Source organism: Osmia lignaria, chromosome 15, assembly GCF_051020975.1.
Source record: "Osmia lignaria lignaria isolate PbOS001 chromosome 15, iyOsmLign1, whole genome shotgun sequence".
NCBI lineage: Eukaryota > Metazoa > Arthropoda > Insecta > Hymenoptera > Megachilidae > Osmia > Osmia lignaria.
This window is the reverse complement of record NC_135046.1, coordinates 11,565,878-11,579,709: the sequence shown is the minus strand read 5'-3', so window position 1 is coordinate 11,579,709 and position 13,832 is coordinate 11,565,878. Positions and strand designations below refer to the sequence as shown.

Genomic DNA, 13,832 nt, shown 5'->3' with positions numbered 1-13,832 from the left:
TGTTGTAGTAGAAGCAGAGAACTAATCTAATTAATATAAAAATATTAATATTATGCAAGAAAGAGATTCGTTAAATTATATACTTTATTGTATCAAATTGTATCAAACTAAAAGACTAGCAATAAGAAAACAAACATTATGTCACATTATTTATTTGAATTATTAAAAACTCATTTCAATATCTATGTATTATTTCTTCACTATTTATCTATTATGCTGAAACATATTACTTTTTAGGAAATTTGAAAATCAAATAAATATTATTGTAAAATTAGTGACTGTAAAATTATTTGTATTTGTAACTCATACTTTCAAATTTTTATGTATTTAACTTTTCTAAATTTATAACAGTTTATGACATGAAATACTTTTAAGTATAGCCTATAACATTTGCATAAAATGACAAGAAAAATGATGATAACCATTAAGAATACCTTAAAATAGCTAGGACTAAAATGTTTCTCATTTATACAAATCGAATTATTCACAAGATTTCGTAATTTTTTTTTTAAACAATGTGACAATTATTTGAATGACATTAAAACTAATTTTCTGCAAGTAACAAAATTGGTACAACATTTTGTCAATAATTATAAAGAAATTTATATTTAATTTACACAATAATAGAAAATTCTGTAAACTCTGAAATAATCTAAAAAGAAAGTTGCAACGAGATTAATATCGAATCATTTAAATATATAACGTCATCCTCGCTCTGTTCTCAAAATAAATAATTTCATCAGTTTATCATGATGATTAAACAGATAATCAACAACCACAGTACGAATAGCTATGATTGTTTATGCTAAATATTGATTTAGTATCCATAACTAAACGCTCGGGCTAGATTGCATAGGAAATCCTAGGATGGTTATAAATGCTGCCATCGTGTTGATATAGGACTACTTGAAGATTCGATAGCCCTTGATATGGATTCATACAGTCCATGCCCCAGCCACAATTGATTCAACTGTCTGTATCTGTCATGACACAATCTTAATGGATTTCCTCTTCGTAAACCTTGATCCGTTTCTCCGTATTCATCGAGATAAGGCGGGCAAGCAAAAAAGCCACGATTTGGAATTCTTAAGAAGAGAATTTCACATTCTCGTATTCGTAGAAACAATCCTACACCAGCGCCGCATTTACTTGCATGATATGTACACGCACCAACCATTGCATTGTTTAATTCAAATTGGCAACAATAACTTTGAGAACATAACATTTCTCCGCAAACGAGACACAGAGTCGGAGTCTTAGAATCTTCACGAACGCTATTGGGACATGTGAACGAAGATATCATATTTATCAGTTCACTATAATCCTCTGGAAGCTCCACTAATTTATTAACTTTCAAAGATTTTTTTATTATCGTTACTGTTCTAGTACCAGACAAATGCATCTGAACAGTGGGATGACTTTTCCAAATATCGATCAGCTTTATGATAATATTTAAATTTGGCTTTACTAATTCATCACATGTTGTGGGTAATCCTAAATATGCACAGATATTCTCATACGTAGCTCCATATACTTTAGTTAATTCCTCGGGTGCTGGAACATCAGTTATATAATGAAAGTAAAGTGCACAACATCTAAGAAACGGTAAACAAGCTTCTTTTACTTGTTTCCACATAGTAACAGCTGTTTGAGTGCCAACATTAATGTTTAAAGCTTGAGCCATTGTTAGAATGGATTCTGAGTACGTATTTTCAGATTCTTCTTCATCGTCTATATCCATTTCTTTGTTAAACTCTAATGTTAATAATATTTGCACTATATGAGATATAAATACAAGCTGCAAGGCATAAAATTCACATACTCCACCGGTGATTATCGATGGTGGCATATCAAATTTTGTACTAAATAGGCTTGGGAGTGAATTAATTAAAGGAATAAGCACCCCAAATGGATCCCAATCTAAAATACTTGCTCCATCGTCTGGATTCTTTAATAATAACGTTAAAAGAGAAAGAGCGTGTCGTCCAATAGTATCTTTATCTGCCCATGTCAAATTTGTACTAGCACCATTTACACATGTAGATCCTAAAACAGCTGAAATTCTAGCAAGTCCTTCTAAGTTGTCCCTTTGTCTAGATGACAAAGCACCGAATAAAGGTTTATCCATATCCTGTAGAAGTGATTCTATCGCATGAATACTATATGCTGTTGATTTCCATGCCAATAATGGTACTCTAGAGTCACCTTCGTGAGGCTCAGCGCCAAATTGTTTTGCGTATGTTGCTTGTGCAAAAAAATGAATTGTAGATATTAAATTTTCAGATAGAGTTACACCCGACTGTCCATAAGCTGATTCAAAAATTGTTGCTACATTTCCAAGTTCGTGACGAATAGCTTTTGTAGGACATAACAGTGATCCATCGTCTAGAGAACCTAATGGTTTAGTATTCACACAAATCGGGCATACAAAATCGTTGTTCTCCTTACTAGATTGCGCTTTGTACAATTTTCCACTTGGATTGCATTCTGTGATTTTTAAAGCTTCCAACCATGTACCAAAGTCAAGTTCAGGTTGATTCTGAGGAGTTGGTTGTAACGTTCCTAAGGCTGGTAAGAGAGGTAATACAGTATTACTAAGACATTCGCAAAGTGGACAGAGATATTCATGTTTCTCGACATCAAAACCTGCAGGTTGTCGTAAACGAAATGGTCTTCTATTCTCTTTAGCAAGAACGTTATTAAAATACTCTTGCCAACAATGAACGTGCATTACGTGACCACAGGTACTGGTATGCGGTGATGCTCCTAATTTTGAAGAAAGATATAACGGGTTTGATTCATCGATATTCATCAGTGTAGCTCTATTTTGACAAAGTACTGTAGATTGCTGAACAAATGCAGCTAATACCATTGCTGGTCCAGTCGCTGTTACAGCTTGATTTTCTTGACACAAAATACAAGTTTTATAAGTTTCTTCTTCAGACATTCTTGCTGGCTGTCCAATACCAACAGCAACAGGTGTTTTTTGAGAACATTCGCTTAAATTAATACTAGAATCTCGGTCATTAGATTTATTCACATCTAAAGAAGCTTCTTCAAAAAGTTCAGCATTCTCTTTCATAAAATGTTTCTGCATAGCAGCCATTTGTGCCATTATTCTTGCACGCTTTTCTGCTGCCATTTTGGTTCTCCATTCTTTATCACTTTCAACGTTTTCAGTTGTAGCTTCTGTACAGAGTGCAGCAGCTGTAGTAACTTCCATTGATGTATAACCAGCGACTTCCCTGTATTTTGTTAATACCCAAGTTAATAAATCTTTGTATGCCTCTACGCGTGGACTATTAGATAAATCTTCCAACAATTTGCAAATGTTCCATTTAGCAGCTCTTGCCGTAAAAGCAAAGAAGGGGTAGTAACCAGATTCTTGTTCTTGTAAAGCATATCCGATAAGATGTAAAATTTTATGTATCTGAGATTCTGAGAATCTACGAGGTCTACAATTAAGTGCTCTCTCTAATACAATTTTCATTATATGTAATATGACATCACATTGCAATAAATTAGTAACTAAACTAAATACCTCTGTCAATTTAGGTAACTTAGGAGGTGGGCAACACTCCAATTCTCCTAATGCTTTCCTTCGTTTTCTTTGTGTCTCTTCAGAGTTACTTACTTCTTCTTTTGTGTAATGATAAAAGAATACATTATATTCTGAATATAAATGAGGTTTTAATTCGTACACTCCTTTTGCTCCTGATGCTCCTGAAGGTTTTTTGAAATCTGCAACATCATGTATTACTTTTTCCATTTCAGTTTCCCAATGTGTATCGTCCGACAATGTTTTAGTAAGCTCAGAGTGAGAAAGAGGTTTAATACATAATTGTTGAATTATTTCTTTTTTCAAGATATCATCAGGAGTAACCTGTCCAACTCCAAGTACGTATCTCTCTCCAATTATTGTAATAAGTAATCCTAAAAATTCTTCAACTAAAGTTTGTCTAATACTCTCATCTTCAAGATATTTCACAGCATTGACATCAAAATCTGGACTAGCCCACTGTAGAAGATTAAATTTGTTTAAAACGTGAATTAAAAATTCATTGCTTTCTATCAAAGATGCTCCAGCTTGAAGTAAAATAATATCTTTATCCAGCATTTCAGAACGGCACTTAACATTATGATAGAAATATAACTGATTTAATAAAGAATATCCATTCCTTTTCCACATACCGCTATGTACTTGTGCAATCATTACTTGAGTAGCTAGTACAGGTTCAATAATTTGCTCCAATGTAGGTTTTGTATGATTTATAAATTCTGCGCATTGAAAATGTAAATCATGTTTCTCAAGATATGGAAAAAGACCAGCTAAAAATCTGGAAAGTGGTAGATGTATAGATACTGGTTCAGAAGATACATCATACTGAAGACATGTTGCACTGTGATCTGCTAACTCTCGCACTTGAGGGGGTCCGATCTCGTGTCCTGGTTGTTCATATAATCTTCTTAGAACCAGTCTAAAAGCCTTTATCAAAACAATTTGATCTGAACCACACCACTGTAGTGCCAGACTAATAACTGGAGATAATCTAATGTGTAAATTGAATGCAGATTCCCATTCAGGTTCGTATTCCATATGCTGACCAACTTGTCTCACTACAGCATCCATACATTGCATACTGCTGAGCAACGTGAGTAAAAGTGAAAGTCCTTGTAAAAAACTTTTTCTTAATTCATCCGTCCAAACATCTGGTTTGTAACTCAGTAAATATCGTAGATCCTGAAGCATGTATAGAGCTCTTTTAAAAGTAGTATTAGGAGTATCTCTTTCAAATTCTAATTTTCCTGCTGCGTTACATTTACGTGAACTTTCCGAAATAAATGTATTTAACAAGATGAACAATACGTCGTGATGAGCAATTAAATGATGCGCCAATGTTGGAACTGTAAATAATTGTACAGAGAAAGAAACAATAGAGAATGAATGATCGTGATCATCTCTGATGTAATCTTTCATAACAGAACCATAATTATAAGTAAACACAATTGCAAAAGCTTTCTTGCTTTCATATTCCATAAGCATTCCCGACATTAATAATCTATGCCAAGCGGTTCTTGCGGATTTCCATAATTGTGAATCTCTCATAAGTATGCCTTCCACGATAGAAATAACTGGTAATTTTGTATTGAGTGCAACGTTACTGAAAAGCACTCTGAATCCCTCACAAGGACTTATAAATTGTTGTAACCAATGCAAAAGTTTCATAGCAAATATTTGATGAGCAATTACATGAACATGAACTACGAGTACTTTTAACGCTCGATTATTATGTCTTGAAGTAAATTTTTCGATATCATTTTTTAAATCCTTACAACGTTGAAAATCTGAGCATTCAACAACAGCTCTACCATCTCTATCGACGCTTGTTACAAATTCTAATGCGTCTCTTTGGGAGCAATTCATAACACGTGTTAGGGTAGCAATTACTTGATCGAACGTATGAGTTTCATCGTTAAAAAGAACTGTACAATAATGATCCGAAGTCGATGGTAGTGACAAAGGATTATCATCAGTTTCTTTAACACATAAATCAGCAGGTAATCCTGGTGTATGTTCTAAAGACAATATTTCATAGCAGTACCTTAATACTGCTTCAAAAGCTACCACTGCTCTTTCTGCTATATCTCCAGGTAATTTATTTCCACGAGCTTCTTTAGCCTGAATTCCAGCTAAATGTATATTACAAAATGGTTCTTTTTTCCAAGCTTCTATATCTCCACAATCGCAACATCCACCACCGCAAGAAGTGCCCATTCTATACTTATGATTACGATGAGCTGATTGCTTGAAACAATCCACGCACAAGACACATGTTGAATCCACGCCGCATTCTCTGCAGCTGTATGTAGCTTCTCCCATTTTGAATACTTTACCGCATATCACATTATCCGTTTGACTTATCTGTTTTAGTACTACCTGCGGATCTCCGTTACAAATAAATTCTTCTAAGGTATTATAAAGTATTTTTTGTGCCTTCTCCTCATCAAAATTCCAGTCTAAGCAATTACTATCCGGTTCTGGACTATATATTTTTGGAACCCAAATTCTCCAATGTTCCTTAAAATGATTACACGATAACACTCCTTTATTCATTTTTTCTATCCATGTATTCACACACGGATTACTAAAATTTGGAAGATCAGATGAAACTGCTGGCAATGACTCCATATCTTCAATATTTTGATGTTCGTTATTCATTATGATAAGTTAAATTGCCAAAATAATGTGTACTGAAATCATAAATATTATAAATCAAAGTTTGTTTCATTAAAAACTTTAACATTTTACAACTTCAATGTAAAAAAATTTACTCATTTTTACAAAATTAATATAAAACATAATAAATAGTAAGGTAAATTTTTATTTATCTCTAATCAAAAAATCTTTACAATATCAATTATTTAAAATATTATTATTATTTTTCTATATCAGAGTTGCATAATTTCTGGTTCAGAAGCAATATCATTTCTTTTGAATTATCTATTATGGGGCTCATAATATCTGAAACACCACAGTATTATGTTCTTTCTATTTTTTCTTTTTGTCTTTTGCTGTTACACAGATAAACAAAAAGCTATCAAATCAATCGGAGCCCCACAATAAGAGATAACTTAAAAGGCACATTGCTCACAAATAAGAAGTTATGCAGTTCTGTTCTACATGCTTTATTCTAACAAAATTAAAGAAATTTTTATATATTTCTGTTAACATTTATATTTAAATATTAACAATATTTGACGATACATAAAACATTAACTGAATTTTATTTTAGTAACACATATATCTAATAAGTATTGTAATACTAACCACAATAATACACAGGATCAACACACTTCTTAATATAATGTACCAACAAAAGGCAGATGCATCATATTATACATTTTACATTGTTATTCGATCCAATATCTCAACTTTAGGTACATCAAAATCATTCATAAAATCCTATAAAATGAAATAACCTAATCCATACAAATTACGTGGTTTGGTTTAGTTTTGCACAATGCTTTCATTTTTATTCAATCATGATCTGAAAGTGATAGGTTACCAGGAGCTTATAGACACAGTATATACATGACTTATTACTGCTTTCTTTTTTGCTTGTATTAGAAAACGTTAGTAATTGCGTCTAATTTCTAATACCAATTTATCAAATGTTATACTTAAGTTACTTGAGAAATTGGAACTCTCTTAATTTTATAAAACGTAAAATTAATAGCTATGTCATAACATTTCATATATTTTGTAGAAAACAAAAATTTCGATCTGATATACTATTTCATAAACATAAGCAGTCTTTTCACTAAACCGAACTATTTTTAACTTTTTCTGAAGACGATACTTACTGTTATGACGATCAGGCCAAGGTTAATAAAAGATATTGAAAGTTCTTTGTTATACAAAATCTGTAGAAGACTTTTTCAATTACGTATACAATAATGCTTTGAAATTGTCGTTTTTTGATAATCACACGTTTCCGTCAAAACTCGTATACTCGACAATGGTAATTAACCAAGTTTTGACATCTCAAAACGAAATGATAAGCAATACTTTCACACAGCTGCTTGAACAATGCACAAAATGGCTTATGAAGTTTTACAATCCTAAATTACAGGTATAATAGATACGCTTTCGCTTTAATATTTACTTTTGATTACAGCGCCACTAAATATTTTTGAATATTATAAATTTATATTAAATAAAACTGAATATACAAGAATTTATTTAAAATTAAGTAAATATAACTTTTGTTTATGTATATATACAGTTTTTAAATATTTTATAAAAATAAATTTCATTTGTTACATTTATACCATGGAGTTAAGAATATAAGAATAGAGCATATTTTTGTGAAACGAAACCGCTCCATACATATACAAACAGATACAGTACCGAGCAAAAACTAAGCTTCCTCTGTATAAATTATTTAATAGGGTCCTAGTTTTAACCAGGTATTGTTTACTCGAACATTCGAACTGAGTTTATGAAAATGTTGATATTAATAAAAGTGTGACAAATAAATAAAGTGATAAATAAGTAATAAAACAGGTAGGTAAATTAAAAAAAACATGTAAATAATGGTAGTGGTGTTAAGCAGCATCATATTATAAACTACTCAAATCATTGTTATTATAAACTATGGTTATAAAGTAAGTTATACACAAATTGTTCATTGAATTGATCTTTACTAATGTATTTATATTATATGTAAGTATTATGTATTTATAGAAAAACAAGCATGGCTTTACGTACGTATGGTGATAAACCTATAAGTTTCCAAGTGGAAGAAAATGGAGAATATTATTGTATTGGATCTGAAGTGGGCAATTATTTACGCCTATTTCGGGGATCATTGTATAAACGTTATCCTGGAATGTTTAGAAGATCTATTACAAATGATGAACGTAAAAAGCTAGTAGAACTTGGACTAAGTCAACATGTACTTGCATCTAGCGTATCACTCTTAAGGGCTAGCGAAGTAGAAGATATTATTGAAGGCAATGATGATAAATACAAAGCTGTATCGGTGCATTCAACAGAACCTCCAGCTCCTAGAGAAGGGAAATCAAAGAAGTCAATGCCTTGGGTACCTAGCTTACCAAATAGTTCACATTTAGATGCAGTTCCTCAAGCTACACCAATTAATCGCAACAGAGTACATAATAAAAAAGTCAGAACGTTTCCTTTATGGTAAATGTTAACAGATGAAATTAAATACTTACTTTAAGATAAAAATCAATGCTAAAGTAACAATTATTACATATATCTACAATTATTTTTTAGTTTTGATGATACAGATCCATCAGCAAATTTAGAAAATGCAGCACAACAGGAAATGTTAGTTCCAATTCGTTTAGATATGGAAATTGAAGGACAAAAATTACGAGATACTTTCACATGGAATAAAAATGGTATGTTCATTCATCTAATATAATTATATACATAGTATATACATATAGTTTACATTGGAATATGCTTACTTTGAAACATATATAATAAAGTAGTTCTCTTTTATTTCAGAAAGTCTTATAACACCAGAACAGTTTGCTGAAGTATTATGTGATGATCTAGATTTAAATCCATTAACTTTTGTACCAGCTATTGCACAAGCTATAAGACAACAAATTGAAGCTTTTCCACAAGAAACTATTTTAGAAGATCAATGTGATCAACGAGTTATAATTAAATTAAACATACATGTAGGAAATACTTCCTTGGTAGATCAAGTGGAGTGGGATATGTCTGAAAAAGAAAATAATCCTGAAAAGTTTGCAATGAAGCTTTGTGCTGAATTAGGACTTGGTGGAGAGTTTGTTACTGCTATTGCTTATAGGTAAATGTAAACAATTAATCTTCATGTATTTTGAAAATATTTCAATAAAAATAATTAAATTATATATATTTAACAATTAAATTTATTTTTAGTGTTCGTGGACAATTATCATGGCACCAAAGAACTTACGCATTTTCTGAAGCCCCTTTACCTACAGTAGAAGTACCTTTTAGACCACCTTCAGAAGCTGATCAGTGGGCACCATTTTTAGAAACATTAACAGATGCAGAAATGGAAAAGAAAATACGCGATCAAGATCGAAATACAAGGTAAAGTTTCTATATTATATCAGTATTTGCATAAATTTTATATAAATGTCAATTAAATTCAGTTAATTATAAAGTTATTATTATATTGTTCGGTTTTGTTTCAGACGTATGAGGCGTTTAGCAAATACTACACCTGGATGGTAAAATGTATAAATTGCATTGGTATATTATGCTGATAACAGTAGCAAAATTTTACGTGGATGTGTTTAAGAGATATTCACTTTGACCATTTTTAGATTTTTTAAAATTATGAATATAATAATAGCCTTTTTGTTAAGATTTAAGCAGAAAATAAAATGTACTTTAATACATATTTAACAAACCAGTATAAAAATTTTACCTATGATAAAAAACTATCACTTATCATTTTATAATCATTTTCTATTTTTATGTACTCACTCACTTATTATACATTCAATTACATAACATCACAAATAAAAAGGTTTCTGATAGTATATTTTATTTTAACTGTTTATGAAATATAATTCACGTGATCGTGTAACGAAATATTTCCAGTAATGATAAGAAATTTGTAATATGATTCCATTCGTGTTTAGTAAGTAGCTAATCTAATAAGAAACAAATCTAAATTAATTCGTATTTCTTTGAATTTATAAAATAAATTATGATATACAGTATTTGACTAAATAGATGATTAAGCATAAATTTTTATTTTTATTTTATTTTACCATGCCATTCTATTATATGTTTAATTACAAAAAATTTATTTAGCACTTGGTAATTTAATATTTGTTAAAAAGTAACAAAATTATAAACAAATGTTTGAAAAATATTAAAAATTTCACAGTAGTTCTTATAACTTTAATTAAATAAAACAGTCAATACCAAAATGAAATTTACAATAATCGGGTGCAATGCAAACAAACGTTATTAGATAAACAAATTGAATTATTCATATTTTATCTTGTGTAGAATTTATCAAATATACATTGCTATTAAATTGATGAAGGAAAATATATTATTAATGCGCCAAATTTTGATCATGCCACCCATCGTCAACCCTTTGATTATTTTTATACGTATAATATCAAGTTACATTTTACAATTCTCAACCGAAAAAAGTAAGTGTGAGTAAAAGAAATTTTTGAGGAAGGGGAACTTGCTACGCGCATCGGAACGTTCAGATATTAATCGACTCCAGTCTAGATTCAACGTTTAACGCCTTAAGACTACCGACAGACAGAATCAAATTTAAAAGATGGATATTTGTTCCTTGATGCGCAAATCGTCGCAACAATCAAGTACAATTTCGACATTCCGTAATAATCCTTTTCCTTCTAGACCGTGGCTTATTGATAATGGAGCTGCAGCGGCTGCCGGTAGTAGTCTTGGTGTTAAAGGAATAATAGCTGGTATATACTTTTTTCTTTGTAACATTTATTAAAATTAGTATTACATTTATTATATATGCTCAGTGTTCTGTGGCTACTATTAAAATAAACCGATAGAGTGCAGATACCTTAACTAAGAGTGACAAAGAAGTATAAACAAGTAAAAGCATTAAAAAGGAAAGAGAGAAAAAGTGATAAACTTGAGTCAGCACATTCAACGTATGATAGTATCAAAGGTTGAAGTGTGTTTAACCTTGAAAATGCGAGTTCAAAATGGTTTTTTTTCTCATTTGTGAATGAAATCGTTTACCTATTTTTTATTTGAACATATAATAAAAATTTCATAATAAAGTAATAATATGAATTTATGTCTTAGGTGGTATTACTGGAGGAATAGAAATATGTATTACATATCCAACTGAATATGTGAAAACGCAACTACAACTTGATGGAAAAGCTGGAGCTGGTAAAGAATATTCGGGAATATGGGACTGTATAACAAAAACTGTAAAAAATAGAGGATTTTTTGGCCTGTACAGGGGCCTTTCGGTGTTACTTTATGGTTCAATACCAAAATCAGCTGTACGTTTTGGATCCTTTGAAACAATAAAGGGTGTATTAGTGGATGAAAATGGAAATCTTAGTACACAAAGAAGTTTCTTAGCAGGATTATGTGCTGGCGCGTCTGAAGCTATTTTTGCTGTTACTCCTATGGAAACTATTAAAGTCAAATTTATTAATGACCAACGGTCAGTTAATCCAAAATACAAAGGATTCTTTCATGGAGTAAGATTGATTACCAAAGAATATGGTAAGTAGAATATTGATAATTTTTTAAATGAAACAAATTATATGTACATAAAATAGTTTGCAAATATAAATTTATTGAATATATATGTTTTAATTTGAGTATAGTGATGCAATAGGAATTAGAAATTTAATTATGCAGTTGTTTGCCTTGAAAGTAGTAAGTTTGCTTTGAACTATGAACCTAATCAATTTCATGCAAACAGTCTACTCATATTTCAAGGGTTCTCAGTTTACACATGCCAGAATGTAATAATAAGCATCTTACTTCTGTATCGTTTAATCAAACTTTGTTATAAATTTGTTTAAAGATCTTGGTGTATAATATTGATTAAATTATGTAAAATTATAGGCTACTTATAGCTATTTAAATTTATAATTTTTTATTTAGGAATTAGAGGTGTATATCAAGGTTTAACGCCTACTATCATCAAACAAGGATCAAATCAAGCAATCAGATTTTGTGTTATGGAAACATTAAAGGATTGGTACAGAGGTGGAGACAAAAATGTACCTATACCAAAATTGGTTGTGGGTGCATTTGGTGCATGTGCTGGGGCATTATCAGTGTTTGGAAATACTCCAATTGATGTTATAAAGACTCGAATGCAGGTATGAGCTTTATCTACCTTTCATCTTCTATAAAATTATCATTTTCTGTTTAAGCATAAATTATTAAATTTAAATCCATGTTTTTAGGGCTTAGAAGCCTCAAAGTACAAAAATAGTGTAGACTGTATGATTCAAATATGGAAGAATGAGGGCCCAAGTGCATTTTATAAAGGAACCATTCCAAGATTAAGTAGAGTATGTTTAGATGTTGGAATAACATTTATGATTTATGATTCCTTTATGGAAATATTTAATCGAGTCTGGCCTTAAAAATTATTTTTATAATTATATTATTTAAAAATATCCATGCCAATGTAGCTTTCATAATTTAATAGATGCATTTGTACATTATATTTGTAATGATATGTTTTTAAAATTATATCTCATTTTAAATGTGCTATTATAATAGGAATTTTAATATAAACTAAAGAACATAAAATTAGTATCAATATTGAAAGCTACAGTTGGATAGAGCACAAATTCCATTATACATATATTTTTTTATGTACATTTTTATTTAACATAAAATTTATGCACAAGTGGAAAATACTAATGTGAATTCAATTCACAACTAATTCAATTGTGCCTAGAAATATTATTTTTGCTGATCATGCATCAGTTATCATTAATATTGTTTAAAATATTATTGAATACTTAACATTCCTATACATTCGAATCTTCGAATAAATGTTTATATGAAAATGATTTGTACGTGATATGCATAAATCTTGTATATATAAATGTATATCATCTATTCTGAACATAATGTACAGTTTTGGTACAAAATAAAAACTATTTATTACCTGAGCGAAGGAAAATAGATTTGTATTATTTTTTTTACGATTACAGTGCATTACTAGGTAACATCAAAGGCCATAAAGCATTATTTACTGACATAAGTTACATATAATGTACACATTTCGATAAACATGATAATCTTCGCTCAGATACTATTCTTTATCTTTCATCAAGTATAAAAAGTTAATTACAATGGCTGTGACATTCATATAGAAATTGACATGTAAAAGTTCTGCATACAAAATTTTGTAATTTTGTAATAAATACAGATATCTATTTTATTACTTAAACTACTGAAAACTATTGTTCAAAACAATTTGTATTATTTATACATCAAAATATATAATTTTATAGTGCTGTTTTTAAATATGTTTACAAAAAAACCCTATTAAAATCTATAATGCTATTTTCATTTAAATATCTTTATTAAAAAATAATTTACATTTTTATATACATATATTCAAAAGTAAAACAATTAAGACAGGGTCCTTGCTACCTGTTATAACTTTACAAATAATGTACTAGGATTAATTCTAATTAAACAAATTTTGTATTATTGTTTGCAGCACCTTATATTGTTTTGTTTTGATATTGATAAAATATATTTATGTTACATGACATTCAGTATGTATTATTGAAAT

At 30.0% G+C, this 13,832-nt stretch overlaps 3 protein-coding genes across 6 annotated transcripts; 2 read left to right on the top strand and 1 right to left on the bottom strand.

Annotated features, from left to right (window-relative positions):
* Positions 1 to 279: 279 nt before the first annotated feature.
* Ubr1 (Ubr1 ubiquitin ligase) lies at positions 280 to 7,614 on the bottom strand. 3 transcript variants are annotated; one of them, XM_034332858.2, is made up of 3 exons: positions 7,366 to 7,614; positions 6,830 to 7,049; positions 281 to 6,252 (listed from the first exon to the last, which is right to left on the bottom strand). In XM_034332858.2, exon 3 carries the CDS (start codon positions 6,218 to 6,220, stop codon positions 872 to 874), a length of 5,349 nt encoding a protein of 1,782 aa, XP_034188749.1. In that variant the 5' UTR covers positions 6,221 to 6,252; positions 6,830 to 7,049; positions 7,366 to 7,614; the 3' UTR covers positions 281 to 871. The 3 variants fall into 3 exon arrangements, with proteins under 3 accessions (XP_034188751.1, XP_034188749.1, XP_034188750.1); XM_034332859.2 differs by having other exon boundaries at positions 6,830 to 6,964; XM_034332860.2 differs by lacking the exon at positions 6,830 to 7,049 and having other exon boundaries at positions 280 to 6,252.
* Positions 7,615 to 7,861: 247 nt separating this feature from the next.
* On the top strand, positions 7,862 to 10,028 carry Snr1 (SWI/SNF related, matrix associated, actin dependent regulator of chromatin, subfamily b, member 1). 2 transcript variants are annotated; one of them, XM_034333033.2, is made up of 6 exons: positions 7,862 to 8,068; positions 8,249 to 8,710; positions 8,804 to 8,931; positions 9,041 to 9,353; positions 9,446 to 9,622; positions 9,727 to 10,028. In XM_034333033.2, exons 2-6 carry the CDS (start codon positions 8,259 to 8,261, stop codon positions 9,764 to 9,766), a joined length of 1,110 nt encoding a protein of 369 aa, XP_034188924.1. In that variant the 5' UTR covers positions 7,862 to 8,068; positions 8,249 to 8,258; the 3' UTR covers positions 9,767 to 10,028. The 2 variants fall into 2 exon arrangements, with proteins under 2 accessions (XP_034188924.1, XP_034188923.1); XM_034333032.2 differs by having other exon boundaries at positions 7,863 to 8,169.
* A 716-nt stretch (positions 10,029 to 10,744) lies between these two features.
* On the top strand, positions 10,745 to 13,490 carry sea (mitochondrial citrate transporter scheggia). Its single transcript, XM_034332937.2, has 4 exons — positions 10,745 to 10,995; positions 11,351 to 11,785; positions 12,173 to 12,393; positions 12,481 to 13,490. The coding sequence occupies exons 1-4, from the start codon at positions 10,842 to 10,844 to the stop codon at positions 12,661 to 12,663; spliced, it is 993 nt and encodes a 330-aa protein (XP_034188828.1). The 5' UTR covers positions 10,745 to 10,841; the 3' UTR covers positions 12,664 to 13,490.
* Positions 13,491 to 13,832: the final 342 nt, after the last annotated feature.

What these genes read in the sequence shown, in the direction of transcription:
- Ubr1 (XM_034332860.2), bottom strand. Translation starts at nt 6,220, where the DNA reads ATGAATAACGAACATCAAAATATTGAAGATATGGAGTCATTGCCAGCA.
- Snr1 (XM_034333032.2), top strand. An exon ending in GTCAGAACGTTTCCTTTATG is followed by an intron (nt 8,711 to 8,803) that starts GTAAATGTTAAC and finishes ATTATTTTTTAG; the next exon opens with TTTTGATGATACAGATCCAT. An exon ending in GTTACTGCTATTGCTTATAG is followed by an intron (nt 9,354 to 9,445) that starts GTAAATGTAAAC and finishes ATTTATTTTTAG; the next exon opens with TGTTCGTGGACAATTATCAT.
- sea (XM_034332937.2), top strand. Translation starts at nt 10,842, where the DNA reads ATGGATATTTGTTCCTTGATGCGCAAATCGTCGCAACAATCAAGTACA. An exon ending in ATTGATTACCAAAGAATATG is followed by an intron (nt 11,786 to 12,172) that starts GTAAGTAGAATA and finishes TTTTTTATTTAG; the next exon opens with GAATTAGAGGTGTATATCAA. An exon ending in TTATAAAGACTCGAATGCAG is followed by an intron (nt 12,394 to 12,480) that starts GTATGAGCTTTA and finishes CCATGTTTTTAG; the next exon opens with GGCTTAGAAGCCTCAAAGTA.